The sequence below is a fragment of the Salmo salar genome, chromosome 18 (assembly GCF_965601325.2).
Source record: "Salmo salar chromosome 18, fSalSal1, whole genome shotgun sequence".
Taxonomy (NCBI): domain Eukaryota; kingdom Metazoa; phylum Chordata; class Actinopteri; order Salmoniformes; family Salmonidae; genus Salmo; species Salmo salar.
The window spans coordinates 72,879,766-72,901,583 of NC_138308.1; the positions used below are offsets into that span (position 1 = coordinate 72,879,766).

The 21,818-nt window shown below is 41.7% G+C and overlaps 1 protein-coding gene across 1 annotated transcript in view; it reads left to right on the top strand.

Moving 5' to 3' along the window:
* Positions 1-19,952, top strand: part of LOC100196828 (protein phosphatase 3 catalytic subunit alpha) — a 59,097-nt gene extending 39,145 nt beyond the window's left edge. The window contains 4 exon segments of the mRNA NM_001141850.2: positions 8,129-8,329; positions 18,839-18,963; positions 19,128-19,239; positions 19,594-19,952. Coding sequence (NP_001135322.1) covers positions 8,129-8,329; positions 18,839-18,963; positions 19,128-19,239; positions 19,594-19,790 — 635 coding nt within the window. The 3' untranslated portion in view covers positions 19,791-19,952.
* Positions 19,953-21,818: the final 1,866 nt, after the last annotated feature.

The following is a 21,818-nucleotide window of genomic DNA, read 5'->3' on the forward strand; positions in this document are numbered from 1 at the left end:
CCATTACACTCTGTTTCAAAATGTTTGTTTTCCCCTCCTTTCTGTGTCTATCACTGAGCATGAATCGAGTACAGAACGTTGCTCGTTGTTAATTTCAAGTACTGACATACAGTAAACCCATTGCTTTAGTTTGATCATATCAGAAGCTAAAAAGCATTCTTTGCACATACAAGACATACTGTTACACCCCAATAATATGTTTGCTACATACAATACAGTACTGTATGCCTCCCATATGAATGACGGGCTGTATGGTAATCCTCACAGGTCTCTCCTATGAGGCTCTTGTTGCTGAGTCGCATGCTTCTGGGAAAATGAATCGAGGTGAAATACGGCTCCGTGGGAAATCTGTTTTTCTTTGCAATGACTGAGTCCCACCACAGTATGTTATGTTGATTAAGACTCTCCTAGCCAAAACGTGTAATGTATGTTGTGTGTATGTATATTGCGCGTCTCACTGTGTGCAGTGAAATGTGGTGAACTTGGGCCGTATTTATTGAACTGAGTCACGTAGGCTACATGGAAAGAGATCCTTTAATTCACATTCTATATGTAATTATATGGCTACATACACCAATGTATATAGTACAGGATAGGGGTTCAGGAAAAGCAAGCTATTTGACCAGCTAGGGATGTTGAGTTATTCTTTTTTACATTTTATTTAACCTTTATTTAACTAGGCAAGTCAGTTGTGAACAAATTCTTATTTACAATGACTGCCTACCAATAGGTCTCCTGCGGGGACGGGGGCTGTGATTATAAATAAAACATCTACATAAAGAGGGACCTAAGACAGCAACATAGCATGGCAGCAACACATGACAACACAGCATAGTAGCAACAGAGGATGACGACAAGATGGTAGCAGCACAAAACATGGTACAAACATCAGTGGGCAAAGACAACAGCACAAAGGGCAAGAAGGTAGAGACAACAATACATCAGGCGAAGCAGCCACGACTGTCAGTAAGAGTGTCCATGATTGAGTCTTTGAATGAAGAGATGGAGATAAAACTGTCCAGTTTGAGTGTTTTTTTTTAGCTCGTTCCAGTCGCCAGTTGCAGCCAACTGAAAATAGGAGCAACCCAGGGATATGTGTGCTTTGGGGACCTTTAACAGAATGTGACTGGCAGAACGGGTGTTGTATGTGGAGGATGAGGGCTGCAGTAGGTATCTCAGATAGGGGGGAGTGAGGCCTAAGAGGGTTTTATAAATAAGCATCAACCAGTGGGTCTTGAGACGGGTATACAGAGATGACCAGTTCACAGAGGAGTATAGAGTGCAGTGATGGGGGCATCGGTGGCAAATCTGATGGACGAATAGTAAAGAACATCTAGCTGCTCGAGAGCACCCTTACCTGCCGATCTATAAATTACGTCTCCGTAATCTAGCATGGGTAGTGTAGGATGGTCATCTGAATCAGGGTTAGTTTGGCAGCTGAGGTGAAAGAGGAGCGATTACGATAGAGAAAACCAAGTCTAGATTTAACTTTAGCCTGCAGCTTTGATATGTGCTGAGAGAAGGCAGTGTACCATCTAGCAATACTCCCAAGTACTTGTATGAGGTGACTACCTCAAGCTCCAAACCCTCAGAGGTACTAATCACACCGGTGGGGACAGGGGTATTCTTACCAAACAACATGATCTTTGTTTTGGAGGTGTTCAGAACAAGGTTAAAGGCAGAGAAAGCTTGTTGGACACGAAGAAAGCTTTGTTATATTTGTTATATTATATTTGTTATATTCTAGAAACAACCACATGTCCAGCATCTTGTAATTGGAGAATACGTGGCTTACAAGGTAGTTGGAGAGCAGTACTTTAGTATGTTAATGTAGTGAAAGTAGCAGAAAGGTAATGTAATGAAAGTAGCAGAGAGGTAACGTTGTGAAAGTAGCAGAGAAGTAATGTAGTGGAAGTAGCAGAAAGGTAATGCTGCGAAAGTAGCAGAGAAGTAATGTTGCAAAAGTAGCAGAGAGGTAATGTAGTGCAAGTAGCAGAGAGGTATGGTAGTGAAAGTAGCAGAAAGGTAATGCAGTGAAAGTAGCAGAGAGGTAATGTAGTGAAAGTAGCAGAGAGGTATGGTAGTGAAAGTAGCAGAGAGGTAATGTAGTGAAAGTAGCAAAGAGGTATGGTAGTGAAAGTAGCAGAAAGGTAATGTAGTGAAAGTAGCAGAGAGGTATGGCAGTGAAAGTAGCAGAAAGGTAATGTAGTGAAAGTAGCAGAGAGGTAATGTAGTGAAAGTAGAAGAGAGGTAATGTAGTGAAAGTAGCAGAGATGCATGGTAGTGAAAGTAGCAGAAAGGTAATGTAGTGAAAGTAGCAGAGAGGTAATGTCAACAACTAATGTTGTTTTAAAGCTCTAGACAAGATTCTGCAGCTGTGAGTTTTTAATTGGCCAAACGTCAATTCATCTTTTGTACTGTCGTATAATAAGGCATTTGTAACGTGGTGCGTACTGCCGGCAGAGAAGTCAGGCGCAGGAGAGCGAAAACTGATTTACAGCGGTGTCGTTTAATCAACATAAAAAAACACCGTAAACAGAACAATCAATGAATGGGTCAAACAAAACCCGGTATCCACCTGCATAACGTGCACAAGAAAACAATTCCGGACAAGGACATGGGGGGAAACAGAAGGTTAAATACACAACATGTAATTGATGGAATTGGAACCAGGTGTGAGGAAGACGAGACAAAACCAATGGAAAATGAAAGGTGGATCAGCGATGGCTAGAAGGCCGGTGACGTCGACCACCGAACGCCGCCCGAACAAGGAGAGGGACCAACTTCGGCGAAAGTCGTGACAGCATTGCAGTTTCCATCTGCTGAAATCTGTCTGGTATCTTTCGCCTGACTTTTGAGATGCACCCCAAGTGTCATGCTTGGTCGTACAGTATCTCACCATTAATCCACCAGTAACCCACCTTTCTTCCATCCTTTCTTTTGATTCTGAACATTCATAAGGACAATGTCATTATACTCCTACCTTGGAGCTGAAGTAGTCGTTACACAACGTTAAAAGTGTCGACCCCCTGTATGACCAACATGGTTTCCTGTAATCAGCCTTTTGAATGATACTTTTAATCTGTGGAAAGGAATGACTTGTCATTCCCTGGAGTGCTTCAAATAATGCATGAGTGGGAGATAGATAATGCATTCAAAATAAATGAGGGGGAGTTGTTTGAATAATGCATAGTATTAATTTGCTATGCAACGGGAGATGGACAGTGTTTCTAGCTAATGGTGGAAATGGCTCTAATTGGAATGATGGCTCTTAACCATGCCTGTTGCTTTCCTGAGTTGAAACTCTTATTGGCCTTTTTACCAATTAAGCGTGTACTTTTTCACTGATTGCCAAAAGCCATTTTCTACTCCCACAGTGATGGGAGAAATATAAATCAGGAGAAAAGAGATTCATAACACTTATCAGGTATATGAGATCTGACGGCAACTACAGTATTGCACTCCAGAGCAACAGACTACGCACTGAGCACACACTGGTTGAAATAACGTTGTTTCCACGTCATTTCAATGAAATGGCGTTGAACCAACATGGAATAGACATCGAATTGACGTCTACGCCCAGTGGGTAGTCTCATGGTCCAGGTTGTCTTTGATAGCTGACTTCATTTATACAGGACATTGAATCCTGGGGTTTAAAAAGGTTTGGTAGGGTGGGGTGGTTGGTGCCAGAGAGATGAGCTGTGATCCTTGGTCTTTCACTGAATGAATGAATAAATTAAGGAATTCATTACTGTACCTTTAGGCACAATATAAAATGATCAGTTGTTCTGTCAAATTCCCCTTTAAGTCGTGGTAAATGAGAAGGGAATGATCAGACTATATAAATGCAGACCAATTTCTCTCCTTCTAGATTGTAGCCTGCGGCGCATCAATTGACTGGTTACATGGCGGGGGGCTGAGTTATGATGAAATTAATGAAAGCTATCAGCTAATGGAGCCCAGCTTTGAGTCATCCTGAGTAATCAGCCAGGCGGACAGGCAGGCAACCAGGCAGGCGGACAGGCAGGCAACCAGGCAGGCGGACAGGCAGGCAACCAGGCAGGCGGACAGGCAGGCAACCAGGCAGGCGGACAGGCAGGCAACCAGGCAGGCGGACAGGCAGGCAACCAGGCAGGCGGACAGGCAGGCAACCAGGCAGGCAACCAGGCAGGCGGACAGGCAGGCAACCAGGCAGGCGGACAGGCAGGCAACCAGGCAGGCGGACAGGCAGGCTACCAGGCAGGCGGGCGGGCTCGTCAAACCTCAGCCTGCTGCACTCTCACAGTTCTTAAGTGCTGGAAAGCATGGGCGTGTGCCATTCTAAATGGCAGTCTTCAAAATTGAAATATATTGCGGATAACTTCCGAAATCAATTATTGACGATTCATTAGAATGGATAAAGTAAGGACAGGATTGAGAAATAGAAATTAAGGCAATACATCAAAGGGGTAAGGCCTACAGTATATCAATCACAGTAGCCAATGTGTATTTGGAATTGCTGTGGTTTTGCAATTTCTGAAGAAGCTAACATACTTTTGCCATCTTTCCATTGCAAACATTAACAAACCAACTACCTTACACCTTCTCAAATGACATGAACAAACCAACTACCCTACACCTTCTCAAATGACATGAACAACACAGATATGCCAACTAGTAGTCTATGCTAACTCTCTTTTATTCACTCACATGCATAACACATTGTTCAACAGTCTGCTAAGCAACTGGACATCAGCAACCTGAGAGCATCACTTGCAGCCAGGAGTATCCAACAATACTGAATGCCCTTTACCTCATCCTACTACAGGCACGGAATAAAATACTAGGAGCACTTGATGTAGCTCACTCAGCGTTGCCAGGTAGGCAACAGGAGTTTTCCTGTTTGGAACACTTCCATTGGTCCTTAGGTGCAAGCTTCACCCAGAAGCCTTTGCTCTGCTTACATTTTGTGTGCATATTCACACTTTGTGTGCGTAAAACTTGAAAGAATGGAATATTTTCAATACCACTGAAATTCGTTACTGTCGTCGACGCCGGCATGATGTCAAATGAATGTAGCGATATCCTGACACACAGTAAGTGTCAGCAATGAGATGCCTGTAAGATTGGAGACAAACCATCAGGCTCTGGGTGTAGTTGCACTGATTGGTACACACATACACACACACACACACACACACACACACACACACACACACACACACACACACACACACACACACACACACACACACACACACACACACACTGTTCCCAGGAAGCAGCATACAGAGGCTTCCCCCACCCCTGATGATATGAGTAGCTCTGTGTAACAGACGTGGTGGAAGGCTGGGGGGGAGCCTGTGTTCAACAGTTCAACATGAGAGAAGGGAGGCTGCATGAAGACAGACTGTCATTTTAAGCCCGGGGCTAGAGTTGCACAACAGGTGCTGAGAAGTGACCCAGCCAGGGGGCCTTTGGTAACCATATCTGGGGCACTGGCTGGGTTTTGAAGCACACCAACACAGATGAGTGTTCACCTAACAGGGATGTAGGCTATGTGAAGTTGTTTGGTAGGAATAGCTTGGCTGACATGTCAGTTGTTTCAGTCATCGTCCATGTTGGCTGTCTGAATTGAAGCTGAGTGAGGTACTGGAAGAGAAGGTTAACTTTGCAAGCCATAATTGCAATCTCGAGCTAGCTCTGCTTTCTTGTATCATATGAATATCTGTTGAGAGAGACTATTGAAAGTGAAGTAGAAGTCTATGGCTGTACTCCACGCTTCTCCCAAAATGTGCACTTGCACTTTCCTTGTCACGGATTTAAAGAACTGGACTGGTGTAAGCATTGGCTGGAGGGAGTTTACACCATGACGGGAAGTGTTCAAGTGCACACTTCAGGAGATCTGTGCAGTTTTAGCAGCACACATGGTAGATAAAATTAAGCCCCATAATTATAATGACCTTTTTCTATTATTTTATTCATTACAGTGTGACATGGAGGTGTGCTAGATTTCTTATTACAGATGATGTCACCTAAGTGAAATCATTGCCTCGGTCTGTGAGATCCCCACTCCACTCAATGGCGCTGTTCCTGTAATGGCTAATGGCACAGCACATTACTCTGTCGTTAGCAGTGATGCTGCTCTGGGATGTTAATTAGGACGATTTCCTCGTTTCTGATGGTGCGAAAATGCTGAGTTAGTGAATCCACTTCATATTTTCGTAAATTCGTGGCGGCTAATTTGCAATTAACTATCAGGGAGGTGAACCTTCTTTGTACTGTACAGCTGTGTGTAAATCATATTATGGCTATTACTGTGTATTATATAATATGATGGCTATTACTGTGCATTATATAATAGGATGGTAATTACTGTGTATTATGTAATATGATGGCTATTACTGTGCATTATATAATAGGATGGCTATTACTGTGTATTATATAATATGATGGCTATAACTGTGCATTATATAATAGGATAGCTATTACTGTGTATTATATAATAGGATGGCTATTACTGTGCATTATATAAAATAATGGCTATTACTGTATATTATATAATATGATGGCTCTTACTGTGTATGATATAATAGGGTGGCTATTACTGTGTATTATATAATAGGGTAGCTATTACTGTGTATTATATAATATGGTGGCTATTACTGTGTATTATATAATAGAGTAGCTATTACTGTGTATTATATAATAGGGTAGCTATTACTGTGTATTATATAATAGGGTGGCTATTACTGTGTATTATATATTAGGGTGGCTATTACTGTGTATTATATAATAGAGTAGCTATTACTGTGTATTATATAATAGGGTGGCTATTACTGTGTATTATATAATAGAGTAGCTATTACTGTGTATTATATAATAGAGTAGCTATTACTGTGTATTATATAATAGGGTAGCTATTACTGTGTATTATATAATAGGGTGGCTATTACTGTGTATTATATATTAGGGTGGCTATTACTGTGTATTATATAATAGAGTAGCTATTACTGTGTATTATATAATAGGGTAGCTATTACTGTGTATTATATAATAGGGTGGCTATTACTGTGTATTATATATTAGGGTGGCTATTACTGTGTATTATATAATAGAGTAGCTATTACTGTGTATTATATAATAGGGTGGCTATTACTGTGTATTATATATTAGGGTGGCTATTACTGTGTATTATATAATAGGGTAGCTATTACTGTGTATTATATAATAGGGTAGCTATTACTGTGTATTATATAATAGGGTAGCTATTACTGTGTATTATATAATAGGGTAGCTATTACTGTGTATTATATAATAGGGTGGCTATTACTGTGTATTATATAATAGGGTAGCTATTACTGTGTATTATATAATAGGGTAGCTATTACTGTGTATTATATAATAAGGTGGCTATTACTGTGTATTATATAATAGGGTGGCTATTACTGTGTATTATATAATAGGGTGGCTATTACTGTGTATTATATAATAGGGTAGCTATTACATTGTGTGGAAACAAGAAAGCTTTGACTGCGTCATGATTGAAACAAATTCCACCGAAATGAATGCCTTGTTTCTGCTGTTCTGCTTTCCTCAAATGAAGGATATTGTTGTGGATGACTGTAATTAGTCAATAATTAAGATGGCCGTAAGGCCAGGACAGTGAGCATTTGAGACGATTTGGTGTAGGCGGCAGCAGTAACACACAGTTCTGCTAGCTACAGGCTATCAAATATTAGCTGTGATAATTCTTGTCATTTCAACGGCGTCATTAGTGTATGCTAAACCGGCAGTTTGGTTTTCTGTTTGATAATTACTGACATCAGAGTGCAACTTTGTTTACTATTTCAATAAATCCTATATAGATGCATTCACACATTTAGTTCAAATATAGAAATGTGTTTTGTTGCATTCAATGAGCGGTGCATATTTCCCATAACACCTTTTCTCTGGCCAGATATGTGTCAAAGATATTTCCTCCAAAGACTTCAACTTGCTCAGTGATTCAACTGTAGCTTTGACTTATTTGACTTAGTCATCTTGGGAGCATGGAGTCTCCAACATGGCTCTCCTCCTCACTCTTTACTGTGTGAGGGCTTTTGTACCTGTGGGTTTGTAGGAACTAACTGTCCTGCTCTTCCTCCAGCTGTCCCGTTCCCGCCTAGTCACCGACTCACAGCCAAGGAGGTGTTTGACAGCGATGGGAAGCCCAAAGTGGACGTGCTCAAAGGCCACCTGACCAAGGAGGGCCGCGTAGAGGAGAGCGTGGCCCTCAGGCTCATCGGAGAGGGAGCGGCCATCTTGAGGGCTGAGAAGAACCTGCTGGACATAGAGGCCCCCGTGACAGGTTAGTGAGTAAAACACACACGGACATAGACATACACAGACCAAACTAATGCCTGCACACACACACTTCTTATTCCCGAAATCTAGAAGCTTCTACCTATGAGGGGAGTCTACCTGGTTGTGTGTGGTGGCAAAATTGTACAGTACACAAAGTCATTCTGTAGCCTAAATACTGCAATGCGTGTTTGTTTGAACTTCTCCCTCCCTCCCTCCCTCCCTCTCTCTGTCTGGGGCGCCCTTATACAACCTTCTGACTTTTCCCACTTCCCCTGAGTATGTGAGTCACCGCCAGGCTTTGAAGGACGTGCGTGGGCTCTGCTGCCCATCACCAGAACGCTGTAACAAGCAAAGGGCAGAGGGACATTTTAAACTGGTTCACACAGTCTGACCAACCAAGGCGATGCTAATTGTTCAAATGCCTTTCTGGTACATATGGACTTGAAAAGGAAAATTACTCTGACACACACATAGACGTATTTGCCCCCGTGGAGAGGTGAATAGAGTATTTTTTTTCCCTTCGTGTCACATAACATGTTGTGTGAGCCAATGAAATGGATTGAAATGTAATCCGCTTCCCAACCATTCGTTAGGAGATGCACTAAACGTCAGTCGAGTTTTTACGTTTGCTCGTTTAGTTTAATCTTACATTTTTACGCGAGCTTGTCATTTTTGTGTGATTCCTGACACTTTGGTACGAACTAGTCAGATTCGAACCTATGCAAACGTATTGTTCGCTCTCTCTCTCTCGCCATTAAGTCAAGTGTCTCAGTCATAACCCAATTAGACTTCCTAATGAGCTTCTTTGATGGGGGCTTAATGAGAGGCAGAGGGCCAGTCTTAGGAACTAATGGCAATAGATCACATCCATGAAGAGTTCTAAGAAACCTTTATATGTTTTGTTTTAAACTCTGTTGTGCAGCCTACAAGGAAATATAGCATTTGATATTCTCTTTCTCTCTAAAGTCTCTACACTAGAAACCAAGTCATTGCTCTCCAGTTTGGCCCTGGCTAATGCAAATGTGACTGACTGTGTTTGAATCTGTGTCTACTGTGCACAGAAAATATATGTTAGTCCCTTGAGCTAAAGCCTAGGTATTAGCTTGGGTATGGCTGACTGGCTGGTAGACACAGCTCCTTACATGAGACTCAAACCCATGGAACTCAAACCCATGGCCTTAAGGTGATGATGGAAGATGGCAGGGTGCCTAGGTGCTGTGCTGCTGCCCATCTATTTGTGGCTTAGTGTTGCACAATGTGCTGTAAATTATGTCTCCACTGTCTCTGCCATGATCACAAATCATAGAGCCATGTGCAGTCTTCACAGTATATAATAAGGGAGCGTTAGGGCACTGGTTGCTATGTGTTAGCATAAGTTTTAAGACAAAATGGTTTCATACCACCAAAGTTGGTGCAATCATGTCGATGTGGTTGTTTATTTTTATTAATTCTATAATTTTGTTATTTCTCTGAAGCATGTGGGTGTTAAAAAAGTGTTTTATTCTGATTGTCTCAACATCTTTGCTTTTTTAGTTTCAATGACCATACATTTTTTAACAGTAACTATATGTTCAACTAATGGAAAGATGGCAAACTGCCCAGCTAGCACATTTGGTTCTTTGGAAGTTGTGGGAATGTATGATTTTGGTTTCCCATTGGTTCTGGGAATGAAGCCATAAGTTTCCTGACCGGTAAAACAGAATGTTTTTTCAATGGAAATGAGAGAAAGGGGAATACCTATTCAGTTGCACAACTGAATGTATTCAACCGAAATGCGTCTTCCGCATTTAACCCAACCTCTCTGAATAAAAGAGGTGTGGGGGGGCTGCCTTAATCGACATCCACATCATCAGCGCCCGGGGAGCAGTTGTTGTTGGGGGTTAACTACCTTGCTGAAGGGCAGAATGGCAGATTTTCTACCTTGCCAACTCGGGATTCGAACCAGCGACCTTTCGGTTACTTACCCAACGCTCTTAACCGCCACCCCCAAATTACTAGATTATTTTTAAGTAATTAAATAATGTTCTGAGAACATGTTTCAGTAAGACTTTTAATAACACTACTAGCTTATTTTTTTTCTTCATTTAAATGTGAACCTTTATTTAACTAGGCAAGTCAGTTAAGAACAAATTCTTATTTACAATGACAGCCTACCCCAGCCAAACCCGGATGATGCTGGGCCAATTGTGCGCCACACTATGGGACTCCCAATCATAGCCGGATGTGACACAGCCTGGATTCGAACCGGGGACTTTAATGACACCTCATGCACTGAGATGCAGTGCCTTAGACCGCTGCGCCACTCTGGAGTTTGGGTTAACTGTTTTGAACTCCAGCACAGACAGGACACATGGAATACATCAATCATGCAAACACATTTATTTTTTATTGTGGCATGGCATCAGTGAGATTCGAACCTATGATCTTCTTTTCTCTATCAATGGAATTAGCCCACTGCACTGCATAGATGGAGCTACTGTAGCGTACATACCATGTTATTTTTTTTATACAAATCTGTTCATTTTAGTCTATTCAAACACACCCCATTTCAAAGGAAACATGCACTCATTAAGATCAGGTGTGGCCAATTAGTGGGCACAGCCAACACACCCGAACATACTTAACAAGATAGAGGATAAAACGTTCTGTTGATGCTGAGAACAGGCATATGTTTTTAAATAACATTCTTAGAATGTTATTTGAACGTTACTAAAGTTTTCTTGTGTTTTTTATGGAAAGTTTTCTTAACATTTTTAGAACAATTTGAGGAAACGTGTATGAAAAGTAATGCTGAAGTACTGAAATTCCCACAGAAGAACGTTGTTTCTTAATGTTCTCTGAACTATTTGAGAACATTCCCAATGTCCAACCAGTTGGAGAACATTCCTAGAACATTACCTGCACCATTCCCAGAAAGTTGTGGGAAGGTTGTATGCAAAATAACCATAGGACAACACGCTCTCACCAAACTTTGAGAAACATATGGTTCTCAGAACGTTATGTGCTAGCTGGGTGTAATGCATAATTGCATTATTTCGAAATTGATGCTTGGAAAATAAGTTTGGTAGCTCCATAATGCTGTATGTGTGGTCCCGATCTCATTCTCTGCAGATCATATTGTGTAAGCAATACCTCTCATTCCGTAGTAAAGAAAAAAGCCTGGACCTGCAATTCATCATTGCTATCTTCCAGAGAAATCAGTTGTATGTGATTGGTTCTAAAGTGTAATGGAGAGTGAGAGAAAAGGCTTGGTTGTGTGTTGGTTGTGAATCAGCCTGGGGGATAGTAGAGTCAGAGGTAGGGGTTAACATTAGCTACTTCTACTTCTACTCCCACTCCTACACCCACCCCCCACCCCTCTCCTACTCAACAGTCCTATTCTACGGCAATGATACACACGTATACACACGAACACACACACACACACAAACACCCATCCACACACACACACACACTGACAGCCTCACAAGGCCACATTTTCTGTTGGAAAGAATATATCCTTTTTTCTCACTCATACTGTACAAACAAAACACGCTGTGTTTTCTCCACCTCATTCTACCATCTCCTACGTCTATGTGATGTGTCTTGGCTGAATGGCCCTCCTGAGACAAACAACACACACACTCTCTTCCTGGTTGTGCCAGATGGCATCTGGGCTTTCATGGAGGAACCAGGCCACAGTGTTAGTCCATCAGGCCTAAACTGCTCCCGACACAGCTCCCTGCTGTATCATTCAGTACAACAACCTGTAGCGATGTTCTGCTATTGCAAAAACACTGCAGTAATGACTTAACTATACAACCAGCGAGAGAAAAGAGCATTTTCTCTACCAGACCTTCACATTCCGGTCTCTCACATATAACACATGAATACTGAACAGATCGCGAGCTGCATTCCATATACACTACTACTTCACTCCAGGCTGGAACTCTTCCCAGAGTCTCGGCGTTGATCTCCGAGGTATTACCGATCTGCTCAATCAAAAGAGGATTTTGCACCGTCTGCCTTCCCCTGTGGATCTCACCAACTCAATGAGCTTGCCTCTGGAGTGGCCTGTGTAGGTTATTGAGCCGCACTAGATTGCATAAGTCAGCCACCCACACACACACTGCTGTTGCTGACTGACGATATGTTGTTGTTCTCTATCGCGCGGTTGTGCGGGATGGCGAGAACAAATCCTAGCTCACTTGAGATAATGTACTCCCACCTGCTCATCTCATATGTGTGTCGTGATTGCCTGTGCGCATCTGTGTGTGCGCTTGTCTTCGTGCTAATAACAAAGCCCAGAGGAAAGCCATTGTATCTGCTATGAATACTGCCTACTATCCATTGTGTCCAGCTGACTACAACATTTACATTTTAGGCATTTAGCAGATGCCCTTATCCAGAGCGACTTACAGTAGTGAGTGCATACATTTTCGTACTGGTCCCCCATGGGAACCAAACCCACAACCCTGGTGTTGCACGAGCCATGCTCTACCAACTGAGATACAACGGGACTACTACTCACCGTGGCCTGGCTTGCCTATTCATCAGGTCGTCACCTTGACCCCTAGGTCACTCTGGCTATTCCAGTGTGACCCCACAGCCACTTCTGTCACCATGGCGTTATCACAGAGAGAAAAAAACGACACAGGTTGGCTTTGTCGAGATCTTCAGATCCACCCACACACAAACACACACAGCGAGAGCACATCCTCGGCACTGGAGCGTTTAGTGTAACCTTGTGTTGCTTCATCATGTCCCTCTATGCCCTTGTGTTCTTGGATTGTTTGTTATTCTTCTCGTTTTATGTCTCATTCCAGTGTGATGTTGAGTAAGTCATTTTAATTGAGTTCATCCCAGCTTTTGATAGAAGGATGTTTTGTTCTGGTATGCATTCATGCTTCATTGACCAGAAATGAACCAGAAATGTGCTATCAAAAGTCCATCATATAGACCAGGGCTCTCCAACCCTGTTCCTGGAGAGCTACCGTCCTGTAGGTTTTAACTCCAACCCTGTTCCTGGAGAGCTACCGTCCTGTAGGTTTTAACTCCAACCCTGTTCCTGGAGAGCTACCGTCCTGTAGGTTTTATCTCCAACCCTGTTCCTGGAGAGCTACCGTCCTGTAGGTTTTAACTCCAACCCTGTTCCTGGATAGCTACCGTCCTGTAGGTTTTAACTCCAACCCTGTTCCTGGATAGCTACCGTCCTGTAGGTTTTAACTCCAACCCTGTTCCTGGAGAGCTACCGTCCTGTAGGTTTTAACTCCAACCCTGTTCCTGGAGAGCTACTGTCCTGTAGGTTTTAACTCCAACCCTGTTCCTGGAGAGCTACCGTCCTGTAGGTTTTAACTCCAACCCTGTTCCTGGAGAGCTACTGTACCCTCCTGTAGGTTTTAACTCCAACCCTGTTCCTGGAGAGCTACCGTCCTGTAGGTTTTAACTCCAACCCTGTTCCTGGAGAGCTACCGTCCTGTAGGTTTTAACTCCAACCCTGTTCCTGTAGAGCTACCGTCCTGTAGGTTTTATCTCCAACCCTGTTCCTGGAGAGCTACCGTCCTGTAGGTTTTAACTCCAACCCTGTTCCTGGATAGCTACCGTCCTGTAGGTTTTAACTCCAACCCTGTTCCTGGATAGCTACCGTCCTGTAGGTTTTAACTCCAACCCTGTTCCTGGAGAGCTACCGTCCTGTAGGTTTTAACTCCAACCCTGTTCCTGGAGAGCTACCGTCCTGTAGGTTATCGCTCCAACCCTAATCTAGCACACCTGATTCTAATAATTAGCTCGTTGATAAACTGAACCAAGTTAGTTACAACTGGGGTTGGAGCGAAAACCTACAGGAAGGTACAGTAGCTCTCCAGGAACAGGGTTGGACACCCCTGGTATAGACTTTGCTTGCATGGATTTACAGTTAGTATTGCTTACAACATGCAGTTAAATCCTGGTCATGAGATTGATCTTAAATCACACATTATAAAACTGAATAGTCGTAACTTGTTATGGCACAAAGTGTTAGCAGCCATGTGAAAAGTCCTTTGTATTTAACAGTTGAGTTGGTGTGAAAAGCCTCTGAAAGTTACTCCAGTGTAGGAACACATTCTTTCATCGTAGGGTTGTTTCCATTCCAATAAGAGAGGTTTCCATAGTGATCATGGTCAGCCTTGGCATACAGTGCTGGCTGAGAAACCAATGAGCGAGAGGGATTTTGACTTTCTATAATTCCATCATTTCCTTTAATGACATATGATTAGGGGATCGATGCTGCCTTACAAGTATCTTTATTTTTGTAGTAAGCGAGATTGAACACCCACTTTGCACAGTGAACTGCTTCTCAGACAGCGTGAATTGAAGATCATTTGTAACACCATGCTGTTGACTCTGAGAGGGAGCGCATTAGAAATGATAACCCTTTAAGTCTAAATCCAGAAATTAAACCATTTGCAAAGAGTGGGGATTCTCCAAAGACAAAATGAGAGTTCACGATGCATATGCTTTAAGTCTAAAATAAGAAATTAAACCATTTGCAAAGTGTGGGGATTCTCCAAAGACAAAATGACAAAATGAGAGTTTACAATGCATATGCGGAGCAGAAATTCTCTCTTCTCTTCCTCGTGCCTCAGGGGGTTTGCAACTCGAGCTAATGGTTTTCCTCCAACAGATGATAATTGGAACTGTCTTCAATAGATTTCTACGGGCTAACTCTCGAAATCTTTAGATGCGTGCTTAAAGACAGACATGCAAACAAATCAGAGGACGGTTTTGATATTCATTGCCAAGGACCCAGTTAATATCAGTGCTATAGCAACTGTGTTTCAAGGCAGAGTACTGTAGCTGGCTGGCGTTGTCTTTTGCTACTGTATATCAGTGTCAATTGTTAACATGAGTGTTCATGTTATTTAGCATTTTCTCACTGAAATGTAAGGTTAGAAAAATGGAGAGGGAATTATCGACCAATGTTTGCTGAATAGCACACACACTCTGAATATAAATACAGTATTTTTTTTAGTTTGTTGTGAAAACCAATCAGGGAATTCTTTGTATGATAATATAAACTATGATTGGCTGGTCGTGAAGGTTGACGGGCAGCTGGATTATGACACTCTACTCCGACCACTGCACTGCAATGGGTCCACAAAGAAATGACTGGGCTGTTCCTGGCGGTCTGCGTTCTGTAATCACAGTCCCATGCATGCTTGCTGTCAGTGTGTGGCCAGCGGGTGACAAACATCGGAAGGCCCCGTGGGCTGTGGCTCCTTGGCTCTCCGGGGAGCAGTGGTGAACGGGGTCAGAGGGGCAATGGAAAACCAATCCTATTTGACTGAGTGGCGAATGGAGTGATCATGGAGCGATTGAGTCAGGCCAGTCACAGTGTGGGTCACGTTGGGTTGTTGACTGGAGCGATTGATTGATGGGTGAGGTGGGGATGTGATTAACATCAACGTTGTCACATTAGTGTAAAGTAGACCAACGGGACTAAATAAGATAATGCCCCATCACTCTGTTATTAAGAATGGAGAGAGGGAGAGTACAGTACATTTTTCGACACTGCTTGTTACCATACAATTGCAGACAAGAACATCACTCTATAGTTGAGATCTAAACAGGTATTGGGATACATTTTTTTCCCTCCATAATAGCATAATTTTGTTCCTTAATAATAATAATAGGCTGTGCAAGTGATGTTCCTTTCATAGATTTCAGTCAGTATTCTAAGAATAAAAAGCACAGGGAAGTGACTCATGTCATAGCGAGACAGACATATTTTATTCTATTAAAGATGCCACCCGGAGTCTGAGAAAGAGGGAAATGTTGGCGCTTCCATAATGTAAATGTTGATAGGAGCCATGGCTGAATGACAGCTTTATTGATTCGTTTGTCATGTTATCTCATTATACTCTCACTAACATTATACCCTCACTGACAATGGGGTATCAATGTACAGCTCTTTCCAGTGGTGCTTGTTAGAATGAAATGGCCAATTCAAAAGGTTATTGGGTTACTGAGGAACGAGTCCCACACTACTCATATACTGAGTGTAAAGCATTTTACTGTGATGTTTGTTTGTTGATAGGTAGTCTTGCTATATCTCCCTTCACATTTACAGTGGTCCTTCTTGGTTTGAGTAAGGTCCAACGCGACAGACATTCTGTAAAGGTGTTGCATTTATCTCGAGAAAGAAAAACAGGAACTTGACACAACGTCGAGGGTTTGGCCTACTCAAGTGTTTTTAATGCTAAGAAATGATGTCAGATATAGTATACGAGCAGGTTAGGTCATGTTGGTGGCGCAGGTTAGTCAAAGCAGAGCTCACTATGTAATGCAGCACTAAGTCGCTTGGTTTTCATGTTTTATGCATGATGCATGTATTATGAAAGGATACAGGCGAGACAACACCTTTTTGTACCAGTTGGTCCAGGTTCAATTGGCTGGCAACATACAGTACAGAAACAGAAGACACTTCATGCTTGCAAATCCTCTCTAGGCAAAATTGTATGAAACATGCTTGGAATTGAAGCCTTTCTGTTTGTCAGGTGAGAGAAGTAGTTGCATTGTGTATTGGAACTGGGTATATATTAACTAATAATTGCCACTGTAAATAAAAGCTATTGTGCCTCTTGGGATCAGAGAGTGGCTTATGATAATGATAAACGTGACTATGATGTTTATGTATTAGGAGGAACACTTGCCCAAAACGCTCTTTTTGTCCTGGGTCCATGTGATTCTTCTTAACATGTACATGAATCATGATACCACAAACAAACTCCCTCAAAGGGTATACGTAAGTGTAATTAGAAAACCTATGAATTTCTACTGCACAGGAAAACTGCACTTTTAAAGAGGACGAAGCAAGTGTTTCGAATATGTGACCCACCCCCTGGATTCGGTCCTATGTAGCAACATTTTAAATTTTTTTTTTTTTTACATTGGATAAAAATACAGACTCAGAGCTAGAAAAGGGTGTATCATACACTGCAGTTGAGGAACACCGGGAAAGTAACTTGTAACCCCACTTTTGAGAAAATGAGCCTTGAATGTTTTTTTACATCTACTGGAGAGCTCTGCTTTGTCTCCACCCATTCAGCATCGTTCACACCCTCTTAAGCCTTAACCCCACCCATCTCTTTAAGGATTCACGTGAGGCCATGTGCTAAACAGAGTGAGTAGTGTAGTAAACAACCAAAGATTTCAAGACTAAAAGTGGTAAAAGTAGTAGCCTGCAAAAAGGAAAAACTCCAAAAACTCTGGACACTTTAGCCTATATCCTAATCTGACTTTGGTGCAGGTCATGTTGTTCTCCATGTTATTGTCTGTGGTAAACACGCACTATATCAAATAAAATCTAAGTTTGTCACATGCACAGGATACAGAAGGTGTAAACGGTACAGCGAAATGGTTACTTGCATATTTGCATAGTAGTAGAAATCTCAAAAACAAAGTGTCCAGATAAAAATATGTTGTAAATATTTTATAATTTTTAGATGATGCTTACCCAGACACACTTGTCTAAATTGATGGGTCATGTGAAAATGCTATAACCACCCCCCAGACACATCTAGCTAAGTGGATGGGTCACTATTGTCTATACATGTACATATGTTCATGAAATACAATAGATGGCTGTAATCACCCCAAGACACACCTGACTAACTTGATGGGTCAAGTAATCACCTGGGGAAGTGAAGTATTTTGTTTAGACATGTATCTAGCTTGCTAGATACAAATCATTTGAATAATATTGCGACACAGATCATACACGTAACGTTAGCTAGCGAGCCAGAAAGCTAATGTTCGCTAGCTACAGTAGCTAACAGTACGCTTTAATTTGCAATGAAAACAACTTTCTGACTAAATTACAAACGTATCATATCTGAAAATGTAGCTAGACTTTTACCCGTTTACATGGATGAATACTTCATGGCAGACTGGAACCATTGAACTCTGTTTTGTTTGACCAGCGTTGTGTCGAGTACCTCCGGTTCACACTGACCGGGGTGTGTGCAGAAAGTAGCTCATCACAACTTTTTCCAACTGTTCTGTCGATAGCGCCTGCTAAATTCAGGGCATCAATGTTGTTGAGAAAAGTAGCAAAACTTTGTAGTTCTCGATGACTAACGTTATATCGTTCCAAAAAGCCGCTGTAGAAATGATTTTCTCCACATACTGAGCAGCTCACGTTATAGACAGAAGCGTGCTACATGGCAGACCAATCCAAACTCATCTCCCGGCATGTCCAGCCCATCCATTATCTTAGCCAACCATGCCTAAAGGGAAGATTGTCTTTTTCTGTGGCTAAACCAACTAGGCTCGGTATTGAACAATTGTATTCATATTTACAGATGGAATACAAGGCACATGAAAGTTAAAAAAAACTCATTTTGATCAAAATAAAGAAAGAAAGACGTTGAAATGCCTCTCCTGTGAAGTAGTGACATGCAACATACACCTAGCTTCCTGAAACGGGTCACATATTAAAGTGAAGAGTTGTAAGATTTGTTGTTTCTGATTTCCTCCCAATGTGTGTTTCCTGTAGTTTGCGGAGACATCCATGGCCAGTTTTTTGACCTGATGAAGCTGTTTGAAGTAGGAGGGTCACCAGCTAGCACACGATACCTTTTCCTGGGCGACTACGTCGACAGAGGATATTTCAGTATCGAAGTAAGTGTTTCGCCTGTTCTAAGAACATTAAGTTAAAGGAGGAAGTGGTTGATGCTTTTGCGTTTGTACATCTGAAACTACTGTTGGTTATACTGTATTATAAAAATATGTTCTGAAAAAAAATCTGAAAATTCATTCCAAATCTCTTTGTTATTCTTTTCCAGTGTGTGCTGTACTTGTGGGCCTTAAAGATCCTATACCCCAAAACACTCTTTTTGCTTCGTGGGAACCACGAATGTAGACATTTGACAGAGTATTTCACATTTAAGCAGGAATGTAAGTATGGTTTGAGTTTTTCATTCTAAAGCATTTTACATTCAACCTGACGCGTAACTTTCAAACATTCACACAGAAAAGTGCTTCTTGGCATAGTATGAAATCAGATATTTACTCTCTCCTTGATAGGTATTTATATATGTCATAACTATTGCTGTTGTGTTCGGGCTCAGAGTCTAAATAAAATACCAAGGGCAGAGTGAAATTATGCTGGAGTTTTTTATGTCCTTTGGAGGTTTTCGGACACTTTTTAAATAGTTTCCGACCCAGGCCCAGCACACTGCCCTAGTGTGTAAGAGCTAGGGGTGTTTGGCCTGGCAACACTCACTCCCTGCCCTATTTCCACCTTGACAGGTAGAATTAAGTATTCGGAGCGGGTGTACGATGCGTGTATGGATGCCTTCGACTGCCTTCCTCTGGCCGCCCTTATGAACCAGCAGTTCCTGTGCGTACACGGAGGACTGTCCCCAGAAATCACAAACCTTGACGACATCAGGAAAGTACGTGTCCTCCCGAACCACGTTCCCTGCATGACCATGCAATATGCTTGATATTTGAGCTGCTACACTATCATTCAGAATTATCTCCTATTTTACTGTTGATAAAGTATTACATTCATGGATACATTGGATATTGATATTGTACTGTTTCTATGCTGTATGAATATATTGCATGTATGGTTTTAACGAGGTTTCATTAAAAGCATAATGGGTGTTCAGTATAAGTATGATAATCAATTTTCCCTTGTAACAAACATTCACACGGATTTTATTCTAATGGCATTTATCATGTGAAAGGCACTTCAATTAGGATACAGATACGTTTACACAGAGTATTGTGCAAACTGTTTCTTTCCCCATTTTGCTGTTCAAGAAAATGAAGACTTTACCATTTCCTTTGAAATATTTCCTTTTAAAATAATGACCTTGATAATACAACATGGACGACCTCTCCTCTCAGTTCGCTCTCAAACGATGCCCCAAGCTAACAGGAGAGTTACATTCGGGCAGAGTTTGGACCGCTCTGATTAAAAATGTTGAAGAGTCGGATCCTGCTTTCTCTCAAATTCAATAACGACAATTGGATTTTGTGGCTGCAATCAGAGGGTCTCTGTAATCCAATCTGCACTATTGAAGTGTCCATTATGCTACAGTATATACTTTCTCTGGAGAAATCGATATGGTTTCTCTGAATGACTGTCATGAGCTTTTGGCTGATCACATCAATTTGTACCTTTTTCATCCCATTTTTGAGGAGGAAGTATTAGTGTGGTCAAGATTGAATATACCTATTCATGTTTTCTACTCTTAATAGGCACACATTGCCATCCAGTCCACATGTTGTGGGTGTCTTTCACTCAAACATGATGTACCGTTGTAAAACAGAGACCCTAACAACAGTTTTTGTTTTACCCACAGTTCAATGTAGCAAGACTAATTGTCAAATCAATATCCATCTCAAGTCTTTTACAATGACAAAAACAACCACTTTTCCATAGGTATCACTTGATCAACACCAACCCATTGAGGAAGCTAAACTGACTGAGTATCCTCATAGATTAGACATTTTCCTGACTGCTTGACATTGTCTTTCCCTGTCTCTCCTAATTCTGTGTCCCGCTCTCTTTGCAGTTAGATAGATTCAAAGAGCCCCCTGCGTACGGGCCCATGTGTGACCTGTTGTGGTCAGACCCCCTGGAAGACTTTGGGAATGAGAAAAGCCAAGAGCACTTCACACACAACACTGTGAGAGGCTGCTCCTACTTCTACAGGTGGGCCATCAACAGCATCACCTCCTTCACAAGCTGCGTAGTGTGAAAAATGCTGTGAATGTATTCATTTATTCACGTGCACTTTACAGTGCACATAATTAAGATTGCACTATGTAGGAAGTGCTACGCCATTTCCTGGTTGATACAATTCTAATAGTTTGCCTAATTTCAGTTTATGTGATAAAACAAGTAACTATAGTGTAGAGAATCATTGTACCATCTAAACCGCTGTGAAATATATTTTCCATAACCAGAAATATTGTATTTTCAGCTGTTTGATGCTGGTTTATAAAACCAAAAGTAAAAGACACAAAAAACTAAACTTAAGACCAGGAAGCCTAGAAATAGTGCACATAGAACAGATCTACCGCTTCTTAAACTTGCTTTCGATGAGAATGACAGAGCTATTTCTATGTGAATTTGGTCGGTCACCCAAAAAGTTACATATTGCATCTTTAAGAATGCTGTTTTCACGTCAATGTAGAAATGCTGGTGGAAGTGTGTGTGTATGTGTGTGTGCGTATGTAGCGTGGTTCGTTCTGCGTTGTGTACTTTTACTTAGGACACTGCCACCACTGGAATTCTGATGGTTGGATCATTTTTATTCGACCTGCACACGAAGAGACAACACACAATATGTTAGCCCTCGGTGCAGTCACAGCTCTCGGGCACCTTGCTAGTTGAAGGTCAGGCAAAAGAGAGCGGGAACTGCATGCACACATTCAGTGCCCAACAGCACACTATACAATACAAGTAAAATGATATACAACATAATTCGGACAAAATAAAAGACATACCTGCACACGAA